The following is a 23,125-nucleotide window of genomic DNA, read 5'->3' as shown; positions in this document are numbered from 1 at the left end:
GGGGGAAAGAGGAACAGGTAAAGGGTCATGAAAATCGACTACAATGTATATTGAGAAGTTAAAATTAAAAAAAAGAAAAAAATAAATGACTATAGATTCACATAAAAAAAAGAAATGCATCAAAAAATAATTCAGATAGTTGGATGAATAGAAGGATGGATAGGTGGATACAGAATAAAGCAACTAGAGTAAAATGTTTTGGTAACATCTATGTAGTGGTTACTTTGTTACCCAACTGAGGGGGTTCTGCTGTTCACCAACCAAATGGCTAAAAAGTCTCTCACATCAGTGTTTGCAGTGATAAAGATCAGCATTTATTTGAGAGGCGAGTCAAAGGAACATAAGGCATCTCAAAGAGCTTAAAGACCTCAAACTCCCCGATAGCTTAAAATCACAAGCATTTGTAGAGCAGAGTCATGAGTATAGGGTCCCGGGAGTTGATGGGTTTGGGGCAAAGTCAGCACAACTATTCTTGGCATCTTGACTGATATTTTCCATGGCGCCTCAAGGTCCAGGGTGTGTGCTTCAAATCAGGCTTGTAGTTTCAGGTGGTCTGCAAAAACAAGGTGAGATGTTGTTACTGATATTATCTTAAGCTGTTTACTGAGGACAAACATCTGGTGGCCCTGAGATCTTGTTTAACATCAGGGAGATATATGTTTAACTAACTTTATTCTTTTTTTTTTTTTTTAAAGATGACCGGTAAGGGGATCCTAACCCTTGACTTGGTGTTGTCAGCACCACGCTCTCCCAAGTGAACTAACCGGCCTTCCCTATATAGGGACCCGAACTTGTGGCCTTGGTGTCATCAACACTCTCCCAAGTGAGCCATGGGCCAGCCCTAACTAACTTTATTTTTATCTTAGTGTTAACAGTCACTCCCAGGAATTCAGCCTGTCATTAAGCTAATTTTTTCTTCAGCTACTCCCTGCCCCCAGCTCGAGGCCTCCTCTGGCTGGGGGTATAGAGATAGCTTAGGGGAAATATTAGGGGTTTGCCCCATTTCCACTTGGGTGCTTGCTGTAAAATTCTATTTTTCTATATGTTCAAAAAGTTTCATAATAAAATGGGGAGAAATAAATAAGTGGGAAGTCCTTTAAAGTTTGATGTAGCTAAAAGAATGGTCTCGGTTCTGGCCCAGGCCATGTGGTCTTGCTGCTCAGTCCTCTGGCTCCTGCAGGTCCTTAGCCCCCTCTGTGTGTCCCACTGTGTGTTCTGTGGCTCTTCTGCTGGAAAGTGGCTTCCTCCCCTCGGAGCCCTGAACACTGTTTTCAGATAACTCAGTCATTGCACATGCAAGAGCTCCAGGTTCCCTTTTAAACATTGGAGTCTTGTTAATGTGCACAGTTAAGGAGGTGTGCTTCCTCAGATTCTAGCGGCAGCAATGCCAGATAAGGCTTTGCTTTTAGCTCCTCCTGTGTGCTTCATTGGCCTGCCCTGACCAGTGGAAGATGCTGCTTTTCCTCACTAGGCAGAAATAAAGTGGGGCTTTCAGGGGCAGGCGCAGCCTCACTCAACACTTCTGCTGGCTCCAAAGTGTTCCTGGTCAACCATTTAACACACACTACCATGGTTAATGGATAACATCTGACCTGCTGCACCCTGGCAGAGTTAGACTTTGGAGAGTACAGCTGGAACCTGAACAAAAGAAAAGTCTGCCAGAATAGCTCTGAAGTCCAACAAGAAGGAGGATAAACAATCAGAAATCATGCAAGATGGCAGAGAGAGAGAGAGAGAGAGAGAGATGTCATATCAAACCTTCTTCACTTTCAAGGGAGTCTGAAACTGCCAGATACCGTTTTTTATCAGCTAAATTATAAAAACAAAACAATTTTAAAAAATGATAATACTCAGTGCTCTCAACGAAGTGATGAGAGGGCACTTTATTACATTACTAGTAAGAGGCTTTTATGAAAATAATTTAACTATATATATAAGAGGTCATACATTTTGAATCAGTAAGTTATAGCCAAGGATATCTATTCTAAGGGCAAAAATCAAAACATTCTCAAAGAGCTACAATTTTTTTTTTTTTATGGCTGGCTAGTAGGGGTATCCAAACCCTTGACCTTGGTGTTATAAGGCAGTGCTCTTACCAGCTGAACTATCTGGTCAGCCCTGAAGATGTTTAAGTTATTACAATAATAGAAAAATGGAAGGCTGACTTGTTAGATTATTTGGTAAAAGCATGGTGTTATAACACCAAAGTCAAGGGTTCAGATCCGCATACCAGCCAGCTGCCAGAAAAAAATAAAAAATAAAAAATAAAAGAAAAATGGGACATTGTCTGTCAGCGTTCTTGCCTTGGATTGAATGTCCCCCCAAAACTCAATCCCCACTGTAACTGTTGAAGGTGGAAAATCCTGATATGCTAATTGAAAGATGGGGCCTTGAAGAGGTGATAAGATTGTAAAGACCTACCCTTGTGAATGGATTGATGCATTCTTGGAATAATGGGAGTGATTCTAAGGGCTTTAAAAGATAAGCGGATGAGATTACTCTCTCTCTCTGCTCCACCATTCTGCCATGTGAGACCCCTGCACCACTGTCACCACCAACCAAGACTTCACCAGATGTGTTCCCTGGACTTTGGACTTCCCAGTCTCCAAAACTGTAAGCAATAAATTATGATTTATTACAAATTACCCAGTTCCATGTATTTTGTTATAAAGAACAGAAACAGACTAATACAGTACTAATTAAATTATAGTTTAGCAATGTGATACAAATATTATACAACATTTTTCATGATATACTTTTAGGGGAGAAAAATCAGGTTACAGGACTTTATACACAATGTGATTCCCATTACATGTTAAAAGATTATGAGAGATTATTTGTTCTCTTTTTCATAGTTTTCAGTATTTCCTAAATTTTTTGCAATGTATACATGTTATTTTTCATATTAGGAAAAATATTTTTTTTAAATGGAGGAGTCTAGAAAATGGGAGATGAAGGAGATTTCTGTCTGGGGATTGCTAATGTGATATATTTAAAGAAACTGTATTATAAAAGGCTTTTTAAAAAAAACTCTTAAAAATCAGTTCGCAAAATCTTTTATTTATACTATAATATGAAGACAGTGCAGTTCCCAGTTTAGAATCACACCGATAGAAATGTTAAATCAGGGGTGGAGGGAACAAAGACTCCTGCTGAAGAGCAGAGCTCTGTCTGCTTCGGGCTAGAGCACATGTATTACAAAAGTTCCTGAGAGTGTAATTGCAAGGCAAGGCCATGAACTGTCCCCAGTGGCAAAGGATGCTCCTACTGCTCTCTTGCAACGTAGATGGCATTAGTAGCAGATTTCTCTCATCCACAGGGAAAGTGAAAGTTCACTGGAAGAGAAGGAACAGGGAGAGTGGAACTGCTACTTATGCAGCCGCTACTGTGATGGGAACTTACAAACATTATCACTCATCTAACCCTTAGAGCAGCCCTGTGAGATGTGGTTCTAATGTTCTTGTAGCCAGGAAGTGACAGAAACCCTCCTCACACTAGCATAAGCAGGAAGGAGATGTATTGATTTAGTTATCCAGAAAGGACAGGTTGATTGAAGCCTCATGTGATAATGTCATGAATCTTTGGCAGCATAATATTTTCCAAAAATGGCTGCAACAGAATTTCCCTTCCCACAGGTCTTTCCTACAGTGTGACTTTGACATTCCTCTCAATGAAAGATAGGGTCTGTGTTCCCTCTCCTTGAATGTGGGTGAGCTTATCACAGTGGTGAAAATGATGCTGTGTGGCATGTGAGGCTAGGTCATAAAAGGTGATAAGGACACTGCCGCCATGCTGTGAAGAAGCTCAAGCCACATGGAGAGCCATGTGCAGGTGTTTTGGCCAACAGCCACCATCAGCCACCAGGTACATGGGTGAGGAAGCTCTGAGATGACTCCAGCCTGAGCTGTCATCTAGCTGCAGCCACATAAGCAGTCCTGAACAAGACCCCCCAACTGAGCTGAGTCAACCCCAGAACCATGTGAGTGATAATAAAATTATTGTGGTTATTTTAAGCCACTAATTTTGGGGGTGACTTGTAACATAGGAATAGATGACTAGAACAATCTCCTTCTCTTAGCTCTTCCTGTCTTTGTTGTTGAACTCATTCTGTCCTGGTCGGGGGTGCAGGGAGTGGCTGCAGTAAGCCCTGGGCTTGCATTAGTACCACTAGTAACTCCATGAGGAAGACATTTTTCTTCTTATGACAAATAATACCTCAGGTAAGAGTTAGTCTGTTGAGTCATACGCTCACCTCTGGAAAATCACTGTGGCCAGAGTAAAGGGGTTCTGTGACTAAGGCTGCCATTTTTCCACTCCAACATACATTCTCCCCTTCCCCTGGTAATGAAATCATGATTTAATTTGGGTTGGCAATGCACCCAGTCTCTCTCATAGCTAGGCATGACTATGTGGTTAAATTCTAGCCGATGAGATGTAAGCAGAGGTATGTGTGGTCCTTTATAGAAAAATCCTGTATTGGTTCCCTGTTGCTGCTGTAACACATTAATACAAATTTAGTAGCTTAAAACAACATAAATTTATTGTCTTACAGTTCTGGAGGTCAGAAGTCTGATGGGTCTCACTAGGCTAAAGTCAAGGCATTGGCAGAGCTGTGTTCCTTTTGGAGGCTCTAGGGGAGAATCCTTGCCTTTCATAGTTTCTTGAGGCTGCCACATGCCTTGGCTTCCATCTTCAAAGTCTGTGATGGCCAGTTGAATCATTTTTATATCCCACCACTCTGAGGTTGACTGTTCTGCTTGCCTCTTCCTCACTTACGGACCCTCATGAGTACACTAGGCCCATCTGGATAATCCAGGATACTCTCCCTATTTTAAAGTCAGCAGATTAGAAAATTTACTTCTGTATGCAACCTTAATGCCTCTTTGCCATGCAACCTAATGTATTCACAGGTTCTGGAGATTAGAACACAAACATCTTTGGGGAAATCTGCTAACCCGTTATCTTTAAAAAAGAAGGGAAGGCTGGCAAGTTAGCTAAGTTGGTTAGAATGTGGTGTTATAACACCAAGTTAAGGATTCAGATCCCTGTACCAGCTAGCCACCAAAAAAGAAAAAAAAAGGGGGTGTCCTTTGGTTCTTTCTTCTTTCTTCCTGTTACCTTGAATGGACTCATGCTATGTCCACTTCTGGGATGAGGTACTGTGATTGAAAGCTTGCCAGAACCACCTTTTGGCAGTTGCCTAAAAGAAAGAGGAATTGTTATCAGTAGAATAGAAGGGATGCTGGACAGATGAAAACATCATGTGTCCACTACAAATGTCTGCTGCTGCAACAATGCTGCATGACCAACAACCCCTAAGTAGCTCACAACATTATTCTTCTATATATCTAGGTCACAGATCTTTGGTTGAAGGTGGCTTTGCCAGGCTTGTCTGGGATTAGTTGGACTTGACTCTAGGCTGTTGGTTAGGTGCGGGTGTGCTCTACCTGTCTCTCATCCACTTGGCAACAGCTGTCCCTTGGGCACATTCTTCTCTTGGCAGATGGCAGAAGTACAAGAGTGCAAGCCAAGCCAAGTAAAGCACATTTAAAGCTCTTGCTTGCATTGGCTGGTCACATTTCATCTGCCAAAGCAACTCACATGATCAAGCCCACAGTCAATGGGGTGGGGACAATCACTCCACATATTCTAGTGGAGGCTCTTCAAAGTGGCATAGCAAGGGGCACAGATAAACAGTTCTTTACGGGGAGGAGGCAAAGCGTTGGGAACAATGATCCAATTTACCACATGGGCTAAGTCAAACTACTTCCCTGATTGGGGAGGGAGGGAGTTTTGTAGGGATCCTTATTCATGCCTTCTTGACCTGGAGGAGTAGTAAAGTGATTGTCTTCCCCCAACTCCTCTATTCTAAAAAATACTGAAAACATAGGAAAGTGCAGAGACTAATATAACAAATACTGAAATATGTGCTCACAACCCAAATTTAAGAAGTTTTCCTTACTCAAAGGAATCCCTTCAATTCGTATTCTATTCTTTCTCTACTCCTGGAGCATCAAATTTTTAAAATTTTTTTTATAAGATGACCGGTAAGGGGATCTTAACCCTTGACTTGGTGTTGTCAGCACCACGCTCACCCAGTGAGCGAACCGGCCATCCCTATGTGGGATCCGAACCCGGGGCCTTGGTGTTATCAGCACCGCACTCTCCCGAGTGAGCCACGGGCCGGCCCCTGGAGCATCAAATTTTTGAGACCCTCGGATAACTATAAATGCAGTAGTTTCTGTTCCAGAATCCTCGGTCCCATACACTAGGATTTTATCACATTTACCTTATATGGACACAGGCCTGACTAGTCACAGTACCTGTATCACTGAGAAATTACATTTGGCTGCATATAACAGTGCCCTGAAAATAGGTGTTTTCAACACACAAGGACCTATTCTCTTACAGAAAGAAATTTTCAGGTTAGCAGCCCAGGGAGAGTGCAGCATGTCTTCAGAGTTATCAGGAATCAAATCCTTCTCTTTCTGTTGCTATCCTCAAGGTCTCCTCATGGTTCGATACATCTGCTGGAGCTCCCTCTATCATATTTGCTCATGTGTCCCTTTCCTCCTTCATCACTCCACGTGTATTCTTTCTGAATGAGGGACTTGGTTGGGAGGACGACCTTTGTGGACCAAGAAGGATGTCGTTTGGTCAAGGGCATTACTGGTGAAGTGAGATTATTGTGACCTGGGACTTCCCATGACTCTTCTCTTTCCTCAATTATTGTTCTCAATGTTTCTTTTCTTCCCTACAACAGAATTACATACCTATGTCCTTTGCCATGAAACTCTGTTATATCTCCTGCTGGAATAGGTGGAGAGAACATCCCTGCCCTGTTGACCTGGGGCTTGGCCACAAGACTTGTTTTGATCAATGAAATGTGAGCAGTTGTGACCCAAGCAGAGTCTTTGGCTAGGTCAAACTGCTTGGTTTGGCCTTCTGTACTTTCTGCAATCTTCTGGGAGAAGAACATTCCCCAGATAGCTGCTGGTCCAAGAATGAGGAGGCATATGGAACAGACCTGAACCCATACCTCAACCTGGAGTCAAGCTCAGCTGATCTCAGGGAGGTCCACCAGGGTCACATATGAACGGCAGACCCATGAGTGAGAAATACATGCTTATTTTTGTAAGGCACTAAGTTTGGAGCATTGTAATAACAAAAAACTGACCAATATACTCACCAGGCTGGTAAACTCAGGAGAAAAGAATTAAGGATACTGTTTTATACTCTTTCTGTTCAAAGTGACAAGGAGCCAACTCAGAAGTATGAAAAGGGAATGTATTAGCTATCATTTATGATAAGCTCAGGGGTAGATTTGTCTTCTTGTATGGCTGTATCCAGAACCCAGATAATATTGCACAACTTTCTTTCCATCGATCTGCTGCCTCTGCTTCTCTTTGAATATTGGCATCCTTCTTTGCTATGGCAAATGGCTTCTTCCACACTGTTGGGAAAGATGGCACAAGCAGCTCTAGCTTATAATGTCCCCTACAACTAGAGATTCCAGAGGATGGTGGGCTTTTCACGTAGACCTGGCCAATCAAGGTGCTCCATGTCCCCAGTATGGGATTGGTTCAGAGATGGTCAGATAATCTAAGCAATCAGTATTCCTTGGGATTTTCATGCTGGGAGCCTCAGGAAAAATACTCTCCCCTATACTCTAGGGTTCTGATCGGTTCCTGATGTCAGAAATAGGGATGGCAGGGTGGAGATGGGGTACTACTCCTCAAAAGAAGGTATGCTAGTCCAAGCACACATGATACAAAAGACATATAGTCTAAGACTAGTGAGAATAGAGCAGAGGTAGTCTGTGCTAGTCCAAGCACACATGACACAAAAGTCGTAGTCTAAGATTGGGGAGTCTGGGTTACCTTAACCTCTCAAATCTTAAAGCCCTAAAAGTTTCATCCTTTATTCATTCAAAAATTTTGTATTGATTAATAGCTACCATGTAAGGATGTTTCTATTGTGTACCAGGCACATTACTAAATCCTCACTCAATCTTGCAACATAAAGATTATTCCTATTTTATAGACAAAAAACCTGAGGCTCTGAGAAAATAAGAAACTTGCTCGAGGTCACAAAGAACAAAAGTGGCCCTGTTGTGATTCAAATTCAAGTCTATCTGAAAATCCCATGCTGTTTCCATCCCAACATATTGCCTGACGAAGTTCAGACAACACTTATGCAAAACTGTGTTAAGGACAAGGTAATCAGCCTCTCCAATCCCCTCTCACTTTGCAGTCCCACCTTTCTTTTGGCAAATTTCCTACTGGATGCGGATGCTCCAGTGCTGGTGGACATCATCTTAGTGTGGCCACCTTGGCAGCAATCGGAGCACTAGCTCCTTCCTGCTTTCTATTGAAACTGCTGACTCTCATAGGCTTAAGGCTCCTGATTGCCAACAGAGATTAACCCCATCAAGTATTTGCAAGACAGCACTCCAGGTAACGGTGTCACATTTGTGTTTGAACAAAGACCTTCACAGGGTCTCAGGAGGATGATAATAGTCTGTGGACAGCCACATGGGAGTGGGCAGCTGTTTCCTAGGGCTGCTGCAACAAATTACACACACTGAGTGACTTAAAACGACTGAAACTTATTCTCCCCTAATTCTGGAGGCCAGAAGTCCAAAATCAAGGTATTGGTGGGGTGCTTCCTTCTGGAGGCTCTGAGGGAGAATCCGTTCCGTGCCTCTCTCCTAGCTTCTGGTTGCTGGCAATTCTTGGCACTCCTTGGCTTGTAGATGCATCACTCCAGTCTCTGCCCCTATCATTTTTTTGTGCTTTTTTTGGTGGCTGGCTGGTAGAGGGATTGAATCCTGGACATTGATGTTATCAGCACCATGCTCTAAGCTCCTGTTTATGTGGCCCCTTTCTCTGTGTGTCTCAGTGTTTCAAGTCACCTGCCTCTCTCTCTTATGAGGGCAACAGTCATTGGATTAGGGCCCACTCTAAACCCAGGATAATCTTATCTTGAGATTCTTATCTTAATTACATCTGTAAAGATCCTATTTCCAAATAAGGTCACATTCACAGGTACAAGGGTTAGAACTTGTACATATTTTGGGGGGACACAATTTAACCCACTACAGCAGGGTATTTTGGGGCCCCACAAATCACACTTAGGTTATTCAACTTTACCCCTAAGTGCAGACTGCTGTGATATCTTTGAAACTCACCAATTTCCCTGGAAAAGATTTATGGGGCTATCTTTATAGTTACATAAGAAGGGAAATGTTGGCAGTCCATATTTAATGTTCATTCATTGCTTAGCAAGGATACTTACGGAAAATCATAAAACATAAAGCATAATCAGCTGTAGACCAATTCTTGGTCTTATGAGGGTTGAGCTGTATCCAAGACAGGGGGCTGATGCCAAGCAGGGGGGATTCTCTACTTGGAGGCAGGCAGAGAGGGCCTCCCAGGGCACTTCTGTTGCGCAGCGGATTGTGGTGTACAGCTCTTTCAGGGTAAGGATGTCTTAGTTATCTTTAAACCCTAGGGTCCACCTCAGGGCTTCCCTTATTTTTCTCTTTGTTCTTAGCTACCCCAAGTCTTTTGAAAGAGAGGTCAGGGGCCGGCCTGTGGCTCACTCAGGAGAGTGAGGTGCTTATAACACCAAGGCCACGGGTTCGGATCCCATATAGGGATGGCCAGTTTGCTCACTGGGTGAGCATGGTGCTGACAACACCAAGTCAAGGGTTAAGATCCCCTTACTGGTTATCTTTTGGGAAAAAAAAAAAAAAAAAGAAAGAGAGGTCAGTGCAGTCACAGAAATAAGGAAAGAAACATTCTGACCTTCTCTTTCACGGAAGCTGCCTGGACCCAGACCTCAAAGGCACAACTCTGCAAAAGCCCGCCCCCACTGGTGATTTCTCTTGGCTCATTCTCAACTCCAAATATCTGTAATTTAATTTTAAGCACCTTTCATCATATGGCTGCTTAAACCACCCCCTCACAACTTCCCAGCCTGACTCTGGTCAAGCCGGCCATCCTGGGGCCTTCTCTTTACTCTCCTCTGGCTTTCATCAGACTTCAGACCTTCTGCTGAGCCCCATTTTATTGATGAAGAAACTGAGGCTTACAGAGGTGACATAACTTGCCTTGTCTATTTAACTTGAACAGCAGCTGAGGCAAAGCCCCCCAACTTTCAATCCAGTGGCCTTTCCACGTTCCCTTGAGATGTCTGGTTCTTGACTGAGAGCACTGGTTCCCAGACTTCTGGATCTTGGAACTACTTTGGTGTGGGGAGGACGTGCTTGGACAACCCATGTTTACTTGCATGGTTGACCCTAGGTGAGGAGTACTCACTGCCCAGGCGAGGAGCCGCTCTTTGTGGCCCCAGGCCAGGACGTGCACAGATGGTGGGGTGAGTACATAAGCCAGGAGGACCTCCAGGCGTCTCACAAGTTGCTGCCTGGTAGGCTTTGTGCTAAGTGCTTGACCCATTTTGTCAGCTGTGAGGTGCAGATTCTACCCATTTTCCAGATGAAGGGACTGTGGCTCCAAGAAGATAAGTGAGCCAGCACCTGACCGACTGAAGTAGGATTCACAAGTAAGCCTGCCACCAAAGACAGCTTCGAGGTAAAAAGCGCCACAGAGGTGCTGTAGGCTCCTCACAGAGGTGAAGGTGAGGACTGGTGAACCCCACAACCAATCTCAGTTGTCAAAATAATCCCCTGTGAACCACCCCTGGGCTGTACTTAGGCTACTGTGGCAATCACAGGAGCAGCACAGCCCCAAGGCTGCTGGCGACTGGCTTTCAGCACACACAGACTTTCTGAGAAACTGGCACAACAACTTTCCAGTGAGGGAGGAGAGTACCTCTTGAACTTGCTGAGCTCAAGGATCACCTGAGGTGCTTAAAAGTAGCACTCACCTGGGCCCCACTCCAGCTTTGGAGATGGGACCTGCTTTTCTAAACTAGTCCTCAGGAACTTGTTGCACAGTGGGTGAGGGACTTCACGACAGCATCTTACACTGGCCCAGTGAGATGGATGCTGTTATCATCTGACAGACCCACAGTGGAGATGCAGAGCTGAGTGGCAGCCATTGAAAGGGAATGTGATGGAAGGGGACAAGCAGGGACCTCCTGGCCAGAGAGCCCTGGTTTTGGCTCCATTTATGTGACTGTGAGCCTTAATTTTATTTGAATAATGTGCACAGTAATCCCATTACTCAGTAATAAGGTATAATCCCCACCTCAAAGGGCTGTGGGATTTGGAGCCTGGCCCTAGCAGGTCCCCAGTAAATGATGGCCACTAATCTGAGGCCTCACAAGCAGTGGCCCTGAAGGATCCAAGCCTTTTCACTGCCACATAGTGATTCTTGCCCATCTCAAGGGAGAAGAAATATCCAGTAGTCATAACACAATCTTAACACGGTGTAACTGCAGAGGGCCAGACTGGCCCATTTCACTGGGGCTTCTGTAGGCCAAGATCCATTGCTCTCTGATTCTGGCCAGCAGTGAGGCAGAGACCTGGCATCTGAGCTCTAGTCTTCCAGGGCTGGCTGCCTTTCACAAGCTAGAAACAGGTCAGAATGCCAGGCAGAGGCCTCTCCCCACACCCTCTAATTATCAAAGTTGTGCTAATTTGCTATGGAATAGGTCATCGACTCACGTAGATATTGTAAGGGATGTCACCAGGGCCAAGAGATGGCCTGAAACCTGGTGGGGGAGACATCCTGGATAAAGTGTCACACCCCGGGCACCTATGCCAGCAGCAACTCATACAACCTCATTTCATGCTTACCATCAGCCTTTGGGTGGGTGTGCTGGGACCAAGCCTGGAGCCAGATCTGGTTGGACAAGAACTCGTGGATTCCACTGAAGGTCATTTTCCCCTTGATTTACTCCCCAGACAGCCAATAACTGAGCAAAGGAGATGATCCAAATACGAGCACAGGTAAGTGGCTGTGGCTGTGGCTCCCTGCTACATCTCATGGGTCTCATGGAGGTGCCTGTGAGTTTGGTGGTTTCGGCAGCCTCAGTGCAGTGGAGCCAGGTGGAAGGACAGCAGGACTGTATGTCCCTGCCTCTTACACACTCCATCACATCAGCACCCAGGAAAACTAACTCCTGCATAAATGACACTGCTGCTCTGGAAGTCACCTCACCTGGGCCGCATGTCTGGGTTTCAGATCTTGACCCCCTGGCTTTGTTGGAGCAACCTCCCCATCTATACCTGAGCTGCTGGGCTGGAACCACATCTGTTCTCCAGCAGCTCCCCATCACCTAGGATCAAATTCCATACATTTCAGCCTCTCCACTTTCTAGTCCCATTTACACTGAGGGTATGCCACAGCCCAGCCATGACAGACAGCTGCCCTCCCTGCTGTTCCTGTTTCTGTGGAGGTGCAAGCTCCCAAACCAAGGAGATATACATCTGAAAACTGGTTCTTAAGTTTATTTACCAGCTGCGCGATCCTAGGCAAGTTCTCAGGCCTGTTGTTCTGTGGGCGAGGCTGAACTATGTCTAAGAACAGGGTGTAGGCTTTGGAAGGAAGCCGACTGAGGGCTGCCTGGCCTCACAGGGCTTCTCCTGCATCCTTTCACCTCAGCACTGTCACCTGCGGAATGAGAAAACTCCTACCTCTTTTGCAGAACTGCAGAGGCGACTGAAGGGGAACATCTAGGAGGGAGGGTCTTGACAGCTGTTTCTTTTTCTTCCTTCTTCCTTTTCAACCACCGACGTCCTCCTTTCTTCTCTGCAACCTCCCCGGGTCCTGCTCCGCCTTCTCCCTGCTGAGGACTCCCTCTGCTCACAACTTAATGTTGTCCTCTTCTGCCTGTGGCTGAGTTTCCAATGGGACTTGGGGAATGCCTCACGGCAGGGGCACACCCCACTCCCGACTGGGCTTCCACTCTTGCTCCTTTGCTTGAACCATGCACTGGTTGGACCTCAGACAGACTTCAGACACTCCTCAACCCTGCTTCCCTGAGCCTGAGGCCAGCAATGTCCTTGACAAAGGATTCAAGTGTCAGCCGGCCCACCTGATCTTCCTCAGCGTGGCTGGAATTAGGAGCAACAAGAGGGGAGAAAAGGCCACTTCTACAACCCTTTTCCTCCCCACAAGGGTGAGCACATTCTGGACCTGGGGACAGGGTGGGACTGGCTGCCTTATGCTCCAGCAGGGTATAGAGGAAGGGAAGCCGAAGCACTTTCAGAAGAAATCTTTAGAAAAAAGATGAGAGGATGAGAGATCGGAGTAATCATTTCAAGAATACAGATTACTAAACACTTAAAGTAACAAAATGCACTTTAATTGATCTGTGATTAAAAACTACTCAGGGAAGGTCAGTAATCATTTTAGCCCCGATCTGTTAGAGCCGTATCCTGAACAGCCTTGAGGAGCTGAGTTAACTGGTTATTTTCACTATTTCACATCATCCGCAGTATTAGAAAAAACAAGGCATTATATCAGTTTAGGTTAAATGTGTGGCTGGCAACCAAATCCATTCTCTATATTCCGTATTTTTTCTTTAGCTCTTCTACTTTGTTGACGTAAGCTTTCATAGCATCTTCCTTGGAAGTCCCTGTAAGAAAGCAACAGAGCTATTTGTCAGGGAGGCAGCATGGGAGGCAAGCAGGCTTTAGGGCCACAGACAGCCCTGGTGTAATTCTCCGAGGCTGTTTCTCACCTGGAAGACAGGGGTTCTACTACCACTTATACTTCAGAGACCTGCCAAGGATTAGATTTAAAGTACCTGAGGAACCTGGCCCACAATGAAAGCACTGAGCTCATGGTGGGTGTGCGGCAGGCCCGAGGCCTGTCACCCACCTGCTGGCTACATGTGCCCCCATGGCAGTGGGGGCGTCGTTAGCAGGAGCCTCGGAAGAAAGTCTTGGCCCTCCAGACAGGCAGGAAACTGTCAACGCAGTGATTTTCCTGGTCCTGCTAACTCTCATGGACTTTGCCCTATCAAGTACTCATATTTCTGTGTTGAGCTCTTATCTCCCAGAGCTGTTAAGCTGGCAGCGAAAAAGCAAAGCCAGGTACCTTCTCCCCAGAGAAAAGTTTTGAGAACCGCAGTGATTTTCCTGGTCCTGCTAACTCTCATGGACTTTGCCCTATCAAGTACTCATATTTTTGTGTTGAGCTCTTATCTCCCAGAGCTGTTAAGCTGGCAGCGAAAAAGCAAAGCCAGGTACCTTCTCCCCAGAGAAAAGTTTTGAGAATTCTGAGCAAAAGCAGCTGGTTTGTGGAGGGGGATAAGGCAATCTGTCCTCCTGCTGCAGCACAAAGGACACTGAATATATCCCTGAGAGAGAGTAACACCTAGTTTCCTGAATTCTGCAGTGAAGCACTGGCGAGTACACAAAGCCTGAGAATAGTGTGGAAATGCCCGATGAAAATGGACAGTCAGGCGGGCATTCCCTTTCCAGTTACTTGCAAATCCTAGGAGTGTATCTATTGTATCGTGGCCCTTTCTGAATTCAAGTGTTTCTCATTTGCAAGAAGACAGAGGGCTTATTCAGAAACTAGCCAGAGAGAACATAAAAGCTGCCAGAAGCTTTGGTGCCAACTTTTGGTTCTTGCTGCCGCAGGTGGCATGTGATTAAGTAGGAGCTTGGATACTTCTTGGCTGCTATTGCTTAGCATATAATAGCTCCATTCACTGAGCCTACTATGGGCCAACAGCTTGCCATGCATTAGCTCATTCCCTTCTTTTATGTTCTCTTCTGGCTAGAAGGGAACTGGGGAGGGCTATTTGGGCTAGGGGGTCACTGCTGAGCCTTGTGCAGGAGAGGGAGGAGTCGGCAGGAAACGACCCCTTATTCTGAATACATCCAATGCCCATGCCAACTATATCACCTCCCACCCTGTTTTTCAGTAGCCTGGTCTCCAGCCCCTCCTCTCCAGACGATAGCCCTGCTCAGAAATGGTGCTTTTAGAAAGGGCATAAGCAGTATTAGGAGAAAACAGCAGGTGGTCCAGTTTTTTTCCCATCTGGGGAAGGCCAGGCTGGTTTCCAGCTGTGCCTCGTCTACTTTGTTCTCTCTGCTCACACCTTACACTCCAAAATGAAGTTTTTAACTACTGGGCTTTACAAAGGAGGGAAACTGTTTAGAACAATTACCTTTCAGTTCATTCCAGGCATCCCACTTGGCCTTGCCTTTGAGGTCCAATATCCCGGGCCGGTCTAAAACAAGGGAAGGAAAGACATTAGATCTGCTTCATGTGCTGAGGAAATTTTATCAATTTTCTTGCCATGAAAACCATCTTTTATTATTCCTTTTAGGCTGCGTCATGGAGTTTAACAGGTCTAGTGCAGTGGGCTCTGCATTAAGAAACCCACATGTATGGAAATCCAGACTTAAAATCAACAGAAAATAGGAGGAAAGCCATTCTCATAAGGCAGTCTTTGTCTTACAAATTAAACTCTCAAATTCCTCCTTTTAAAAATTGTACTCAAATAAAAAAAGGTCTTTAAAACATCTATTTACATGGCTCAAAATTCAAAAGCCACAAAGGTGAATACTATGAAATTTCTCGCCCACTCCTGCTCTCAGCCACTTAATTTCTCTCCCTAACGCATTACTGTTAGTCTTTGGGGTGTCCTTTTCTGTGAACTGTCTATTTGCATCCTTGCCCCATTTTTCTACCATTTGTTAGTCTATTTCTTGTTCATTTGTGGGAGGTTTCTACTGATGGCAAGTTTTTAAAAATTATACTACAATTTTATGCTTACAGACCTGTTATCACCTGCAGCTGGCAAACACACTCACTACCTCCCTACTGACCTATTCCACTGTCACACTGAGCACAAAGCTGAGGAGTGCAATCTGTGTGTCCATAGCCCAGAGCACTGTGTCTGAGAAAATAAGTGTCTTCGAGTGCTTTCAGGGAAGCGTTCCCAGGCACACCTGACAGACACTGCACCTGCACTCCTTGACAGCCCTTTTTTTCCTGACAGCCCTTTCTGCCACAATGGTACAAACATACATATGCACTATCCAATTCAGGAGCCGCTTGCCACGTGTGGCTACCGAGCACCTGAAATGTGGTTTGTGCGACTGAGGACAGAACTTTCGATTTTAACTGTTGTCAGTAAAAATTTAAATAACCACATTTGGCCAGTGGCTACTGAATAGTACAGCCCTAGAAGTGACAGGTTCCCAAGCCAGCCTACCCCCACTCATGTAAGAGCAGGTAGCACCAGCATGGCCAGTCTGTGAAAATACTGTCTGGCAGAAAAGCATCCCAGCCCCTCTGGCCGCCTCCCCCTCACCTGGCCTCCCAGATTCAGAGTTTATAAACCTACTGTAAAACTCATCTTCGCCACAAGACCTCCCTCAACTAAGCCCTCTGTGTGAACTGCAGGGTTTGACTTGCCATTGCCTGTGGACCTTAGCTCTGGTGTCCCATCTCTGGCTTCCAGGTGGTGAGCAGTCAGCCCACCTGCTCCACCCTCCATACAAGCTACAGTGAATTGGGACCATGCTTGCCCTTCTCCTGAACAGGGTCAGGGAGGGACCTCCTTGCTCTGCTGCCATGACCACCAATCCTGAGTCCTTGCATGGAATGTAATGTGCCGTTGCCTCAGTAAATGCCTGAGTTTCAGGGGCGCAGGGGCAGAAACTGAAGGAGTAAAGGCAGGAAAGGCAATATTACAGAATTTGGTAGTCCAAAGCACGGCCTCAAAATCTGTGTCAAGATTTTCAGATAGGGAACAAATGGTTATCAGGAACGTACAGACTTGTCAGCAAAAATGCTTCTGACCTGCCCCAAGAAGCCAGGTACTTCTCTGCTCCTGATACGAGGCTTTGCTGGGCTGCCAAGTGCTGTAACTTTGATCCTGCCCATCTGGAGCAGAAGTGGTATGGTTCAACAAAATTACTACTGAGCTGAGCGCCTAGAGCAAATCTCCTCCAAGCTGGGGCCTTTGCTTCCTCCCTAGGAGATGGGAGCTACTGGTGATAATCAGTAAAGCCTTTCTAAAACCAATATTTGAATCCTGCTACTTGAGCCACTGAGAATCCAGGAACATGGTCTTTGGTAAACAATCCCAGTTTAAGCACTGTGAACCCTCACCATGCCCCACCTGAAGAGTAAGTCCTCAGGTGGTTTGAGAGTGAAGTTCCCACAGACTTCAATCCAAGCTGCAAGAGGAGCCTGCTTGGATGAGCAGGGCCCTCCCAACCTCAGCTCCACATACCTGTATTCACGTCGCCCACGGTGGCTTGTTTGTAGTGGCTGTAGAGGAACAGCATCTCATTGTCTGATGGCTTGGTTTTGAGGTGCTTAACTTCCTCGGCAGCTTTCTCAAACTCAGCCTATATGGGAGGGAGGGGAGAGGAATGAGGGCCTCCTCTGGGTGGGCAGGGTCCAGTGATGGGAAGGGAGAGGACGGAAAGGGAGCACTCTTTCTGCAAGGCTGGTCAGGAAAAGCAGCCCCCTCAAGTGTGCCTCCCTTCCCCCCAAAAGGGCAGCTAGAAAAATTCAGCAAAACAAAGAGATGAAGCACGTAAGTTGCTCATTCAATCACAACTACGTATCACATCGGGTGTTCCAGGTGCTGAAAATGCAGCGGTGAAGGTGGCAGGCCAAAATGCTGCCCGCAGTGGGCGTAACTCGGTGGGTAAAGCAGCGCGGCCAACTGCCTGGCCACCACCAGGCCCGACCGGGGAATGGCCGGGGTCCCAGCGAAGCCCTGACCTGTGGACGGGGGTGGCAGAGCGTGCTCGAAACAGCTGAGCAGCGGACAGGGCACTAGAGCACCGCGGTCAGCCGCCAGAGCTCGTTGGGCCCCTCCCCCCGGGGCCCCGGCATTCAGCGCCGACCTCCGTCCCAGTGCCCGGACTGGGGGGTGGGGTGGGGTGCGGCAGGCAGGAAGAGCCAGAGGTTGCCCCACACAGCTCGGTTCCAGACAAGGGTCTACGTTGGAAGTAAAGAGAAATGCCTCATCTCTCCCCAGGCCGCGACCTTGCACGCCGGGCACTCGGCCCCTACTTCTCCTGACCTCCAAGGTCCCAGCCAAAGCCTCTACGCTTCCCCATTCTGCCGTGACGCCCTAGTCCTGCCCTGTCCTTCCAGATGGGGGAGCCAGTCTTCTCGCTCCTTCGGTCGGTGCAACTCTCCCCGTCCCCCCATCTATCTATCTGGGACCTTCGCCTCCACCCCTATCCCTGCTTCACCGAGAAGTCCACCCCATGGGCAACTTTCCAGCAGTTGCGGGGTGGGTAACATTTTTAGAAATCCCATAATGGAAAGTTCCGCTCACAAGACTGCCAAAGAATTAGGGCTGGGCACGGGTCCAGGAGGTACTGCGCGGCATTAAAGGCAAGACCCCCGCAGGGTCATGATCCCCACGCCGGCCTCCCGCCCCGCTGCACCTTCTCAGCCTGGCGGGGCACGCGTCGTACCTGAGACATGCTGGCGGTGTTGCAAGGATTCCCGAGGCCCGCAGAGTACACCAGGAGCAAGCCGCAACAGCATACGACTCCACCGGCAATTACTGATAGGGTGCAGCCTCAGGCTTCCCACCCACGCTCGGGCGAGCGTCGGGCAGCCAATCAGAAGCCAGCTCTACGCTGGGGGCGTGTCCAGCCGCGGTAGGGGCGCCAGCCCCGCCCGAACCCTGGTGGGTCCGTTCGCGCACGCGCGCGGAGGTGCCGAAGAGGACGCTGGGAGCAGGTGGGGGCCGTGGAAGTAGGGCGCTCTTGGTCCTTTGGGTCGGTTGGTCTGGAGCCGCGGTCGGTGCCAGGCAGCTGTCGGGAGTGGCACGCAGGGGAAGAGGGAAGGAGCGGAGGCGGAAAGTCTGAGGTCTTTCCGTTTGTTTCCTTGAGTCTCGTGGCCGGCGTGAAGAGGGAGGAAGTTGTATCTCTGGAGAAGGAACCTCTCAGGCCTGGGGATGGCGAATGGGACCTGCTTCTCTCGGAGGTCCTGAGGAGACCCTCCGGGGATGGTCCCTGGTGAGCTGCGCGGCGGTGGGAAGCCGGACTGGTCCCCAGAAAGGCGAAGCGGAGGCCTCTTCCTCTGAACTTTAGGCACATTCTTTGACATGCTTGTGGGCTTATTTTTTGTCCTGTGTTGGACATTTGCTTGTGGTGCGGCTGTCCTTGTGGTGCATTAAAGGCAGAGACGATGTCTTATTTGTCTTGACTTTACAAACTTGGACGGGAGCAGGTGTCCAGCGAACATTTGTTGAATGAACGACTCTTCTTCATTCACACGTTTATTGTACTCCTGTCGGGTAAACCTGTGCTGTTCTAGACCTTGGGGATACAGCAATGAACAGAACAGATGAATCCTTGCAATCATGGGACTTATAATAGGGATAATAGTTAATACAATAAGTTAAATAGAGGGTTTTTCAGTGGCATAGTGTTGGAAGTTTACAGTTTTAAGTGGGGGAGGAGGTGTTGAGGGAAGGTGACATTTGAGGAAGTCCCTCACGGAGGGAAGGGAGTGAGCAGGCAATGAGGGGAAGAGTGGAATGAGATAAGGCTGGGGCTTGAGGAGGTGGCAGATTGGCTAGATGATGCAGAATTAAACATTATAGAAAACAAGGCTTGTGTTTAACATTAACTTGGCAGTCTCCAGTTTATGTAGAGTTGATTTGTCGGTTGTTTGGAATACACTCCACTTTCCTAAAAGAAGTTTTTCACATAGTGGTTTTGTGCCCAGGTAAGTCTACACAAGTTGCTTAAAGCAACTGAAGTATGGAATTAGTGTGGATTCCAGGGAGCAGGGTGCTAAGTGATCTTAAAAAGGAAGAGAAAGAAGAGTATTTTTCCTTGTTACAGCATCCACCCTAGGCCAAATTTCAAAATAGCTGAAGGCGTTTTCTTTGACATACTTTCTGCTTCCTTTCCTGCCTTCTCTACGACTGTTTTTGGTTCCTGCCTCTATGGAAATACCACCTTAAAGCCCTCCACTTAGCACTTTCTACTCTAGAGAAAGAGGATGGCATTCAGCTTTCAAGATAGATGAAAGCAAGTTGGCATCTGGGATTTCATTTTAAAAAATAAATTTTAGGGTATATTTGGGGTCAATAAGTTATATAAATTTTTTATTCTATATTTCTACAGTTCTGGAAAGGATAGTTGCTCCTTATAACCCTGAGAAAGTGCAAGATCCTGAGCTCTTTGTCCTTGTTAGCAACTATAAAGTGCTGTAATTATTTTTATTTTAATTTACTCTTCTACTGCCTGAGCCCCTTCCCCTATGTAAGCCAGGGAGGATAGGGGTCACTGTTGTGTATTAGTCACTGCTTTATCTCCAAATGCCAGGCACTACTTAGGTACTCAAACAAATGGTTGTTGAATGAATAAAGTGCTTTTTCTTTGTAAGAAGATTCGTTATTTCTGATTAGCTGTGAACTTGGAAATCAACTGTGTTTGTTAGAACTGAGTATGAAACTATGGGCTTGAGTTAAGTAGATGAACTCTGGTACAGGGACCAAATAATCTCTTTGTACCACTCCAAGCTTTGGAAGCAGAGCACCAGGAGGGTTTAGGGAAGATGGGAAACCTCACCAGCCACCTTGTTAGCCAAATCCACCCTACAGTTCAACAGAGAGGATATTGTCATTGTTGTAGCTGTCCTCACATCCCTGGGATACCACTTTTGACCACCCACCGACTTCACTTGCTGGGTCCCAGCTAAAGCCAGACAGGCAAGATATATTAACAGACAAAAGCATTTCTTGCCCAGTGGGTATGAATAGTAGTTCAATTTTAGGTTTCTTGGTATAAATCAAACCTCTAATTGCTAAAAGTAACCTAATTATTAAAAAACTAACTACAGTTACAGGAGAGCGTTAGTAGACGGCAAGGGTTAGAGTGTTCACAAATGATGAATTTCATTCTGTATTTGTTTTCCAGTTCCTTGGAATGTGACTCATGGCAGGGATCTAGCAAAGCTGGGAGTAGAAGAGTGGGTTTTAAATGGAAGGAGGCACTTGGGAAATGCTTTTGGGATAGGATGAAGAGAGATGGGTGGAGTCAGGGGGGTTTTGTGAAGGCTGAGGGAAGTAAGCGCTGAGGGGGTGGGGTAAGAATGCAGCATGGTTTCCTGATAACTGAAGCCAGAGGAGGCCTGGCAGCTGGAAGTTTTAGCAAACTCTTCTCCTTTGCCACCTTATCCTCTTCCTTTGGATGTTCATATTGAGGAATTGCAGCAAGGTGGGCATGAGAGAAGAGTGCATTCACGTGTGTATCATTTTCTCCTCCTGTTTGTACACAGCCAACTTGGGTGGGGGTGGTTAGGGCTGAGGTGAGACACAGAGATGGCTTGGCAGTGGGAGATGCTGGTAGGGAAGTATCCTAGGCTGGCTCGGAGTAAGCAAGGGAAGACGACTTTCTTTAGAATCGCTTATCCATAGGTTGGTTGTTCACTAGTCAATTGCTGCCAGGAATAATGAAGCATCTTATGAATCTATCTTGTGTTCATTACTGTAGTTCTTGTTCAGTATCATTATCTCTTCTAAATCTAGATTGTCTTCTACATCTTTGCCTGATTTTTAGCTCCTAGTTGAACATGACAAGCACTTTGTAAATGCTTTGAAACTAGGTTGTTAGAAATGAATTTTCTTAGTGAGCCTTTCTATTGCCTGTCAACAAGAAAATCAGAAATATTAAAATCTGGTGACAAACTAGGAATTTCTTCTCTATTTCTATAATTTTATCTTTTCAAGGATGTTATATAAATGGAATCATTCAGTATGTAACCTTTTGGGATTTGTTTTTTAACTCAGGATAATTCTCTTGTGATTTATCTAGTTTGTTGTTGTCATTGTTATTGTTATTATTTTGGTGGCTGGCTGGTACAAGGATCTGCACCCTTGACTTTGGTGTTACAGCATTCATCTAGGTTGTTGAGTGTGCCAATAGTTTGTTCATTTTTGTTGCTGAGTAGGTGTTGCTTTGTGTTGCTTCGTCCCCCACGGATTTGTCACCCCACTTCCCCTGGGTGACAGAGATGCAAAGGATTACTCAAAGCCCATCTCTTCTGAGCAGTGAGAGACCCCGAAGCGGTTAACTTCCCTTGGGAACACTCAAGTGAGAGACATTCCTTCCTTGGGAAATTAACCCCAAATTGGGGTTCTCTTCCTGCATTTATTTTCCAAACCAGGAAGTTACAGGAAGAGACACAGGTGGGGTTATAGTTTAACAATATAGGCTGGAACATAGGTGGGGTTATACTTTAACAATATAGGCTGGTAACTTTCAGTGAAACAAGCCAGATGACATTCCAGTAAGGCTGTCAACAAAAGCTTGATCTTAGCAAACATTTCTTCTTATAGTATTTCTCAGTATCTTTACATAACAATCAGTAACTAGTCTGTCCTTGAGCCAGCAACCTTGCTGTGCCACAAATCTTTATCTTACACCAGAGACTTTATAGCCTGAGGAAAATTTCCAGTCCTCTGCACGGTCAATATTTGTAACTGCAAGGCTTTGGAAACCCAGGCCCTGTGAAGTACATATGCTTTATAGTATATTCCACAAGTAGGGTTCCATTATAAGGGTGAGCCAGTTTATTTAAACATTCACCCATTGAAGGTTTCCACTTTTTGGTTATTATGAATGAAGCTACCGCTAATCACGTGTGTGTAGGTTTTTGTGTGAACACTCATTTTTCTGGAAGAAATGCCCAGGAGTGCAATTCTGGGCGATATCATAATTCCATGTTTAATTTTATAAGAAACTTCCATACTCTTTTCCAGGGTGGCTGTACCATTTTACATTCCCATCAGCAATGAATGAGAGATCCACTTTCTACATATCCTTGCAAGCATTTGGTGTTATCACTATTTTTTGTTTTAGCCATTTTGATAGTTATATAATGATATCTCATTGTGGCTTTAATGTGCATCTCCCTAGTGGCTAATGAAGTTGAGTGTCTTTTCAAGTGCTTGTTTGCTGTCTGTATATCTTCTTCTTCAAAATGCTTTTTCATGTCTTCTGCCCATGTTCTCATTGTATTGTTTTTGCAGTGTTGATTTTTGAGAATTCTTCATATATTCTAGATACTAGTCCTATGTTGGATATGTGGTTTGCAAATATTTTCTCCCAATTTGTAGCTTATCCTTTCATTCTCTTAACAGTCTTTCACAGAGCATAAGTTTTTGTTTTCATTTCAATGAAATCCAGTTCATTGTATTT

At 45.8% G+C, this 23,125-nt stretch overlaps 2 protein-coding genes across 2 annotated transcripts in view; one reads left to right on the top strand and one right to left on the bottom strand.

Moving 5' to 3' along the window:
- Window positions 1-291: 291 nt before the first annotated feature.
- DBI (diazepam binding inhibitor (GABA receptor modulator, acyl-CoA binding protein)) lies at window positions 292-18,469 on the bottom strand. The gene is made up of 5 exons (XM_008585495.1): window positions 18,380-18,469; window positions 17,173-17,290; window positions 15,094-15,156; window positions 12,605-13,548; window positions 292-553 (listed from the first exon to the last, which is right to left on the bottom strand). Exons 1-4 carry the CDS (start codon window positions 18,386-18,388, stop codon window positions 13,475-13,477), a joined length of 264 nt encoding a protein of 87 aa, XP_008583717.1. The 5' UTR covers window positions 18,389-18,469; the 3' UTR covers window positions 292-553; window positions 12,605-13,474.
- Window positions 18,470-18,774: 305 nt separating this feature from the next.
- LOC103601110 (chromosome unknown open reading frame, human C2orf76) overlaps window positions 18,775-23,125 on the top strand; it is a 75,318-nt gene continuing 70,967 nt past the window's right edge. The window contains exon 1 of the mRNA XM_008585494.1: window positions 18,775-18,928. The gene's annotated coding sequence lies outside the window, so the exon portion shown is untranslated. The remainder of the gene's footprint in view (window positions 18,929-23,125) is intronic.

The sequence above is a fragment of the Galeopterus variegatus genome, unplaced genomic scaffold, assembly GCF_000696425.1.
Source record: "Galeopterus variegatus unplaced genomic scaffold, G_variegatus-3.0.2 Scaffold3594, whole genome shotgun sequence".
Taxonomy (NCBI): Eukaryota; Metazoa; Chordata; class Mammalia; order Dermoptera; family Cynocephalidae; genus Galeopterus; species Galeopterus variegatus.
Note: the sequence above shows the minus strand (reverse complement) of the source record. Positions and strands in the feature narration are given on the sequence as shown.

Bases quoted from the DNA above. Each gene is read 5' to 3' on its own strand.
- DBI (XM_008585495.1), bottom strand. The intron at 15,157-17,172 runs GTATGTGGAGCT...CCCTTGTTTTAG, and splicing joins CGTGGGCGACGTGAATACAG to ACCGGCCCGGGATATTGGAC. The intron at 13,549-15,093 runs GTAATTGTTCTA...GCTTTCTTACAG, and splicing joins TGCCTGGAATGAACTGAAAG to GGACTTCCAAGGAAGATGCT.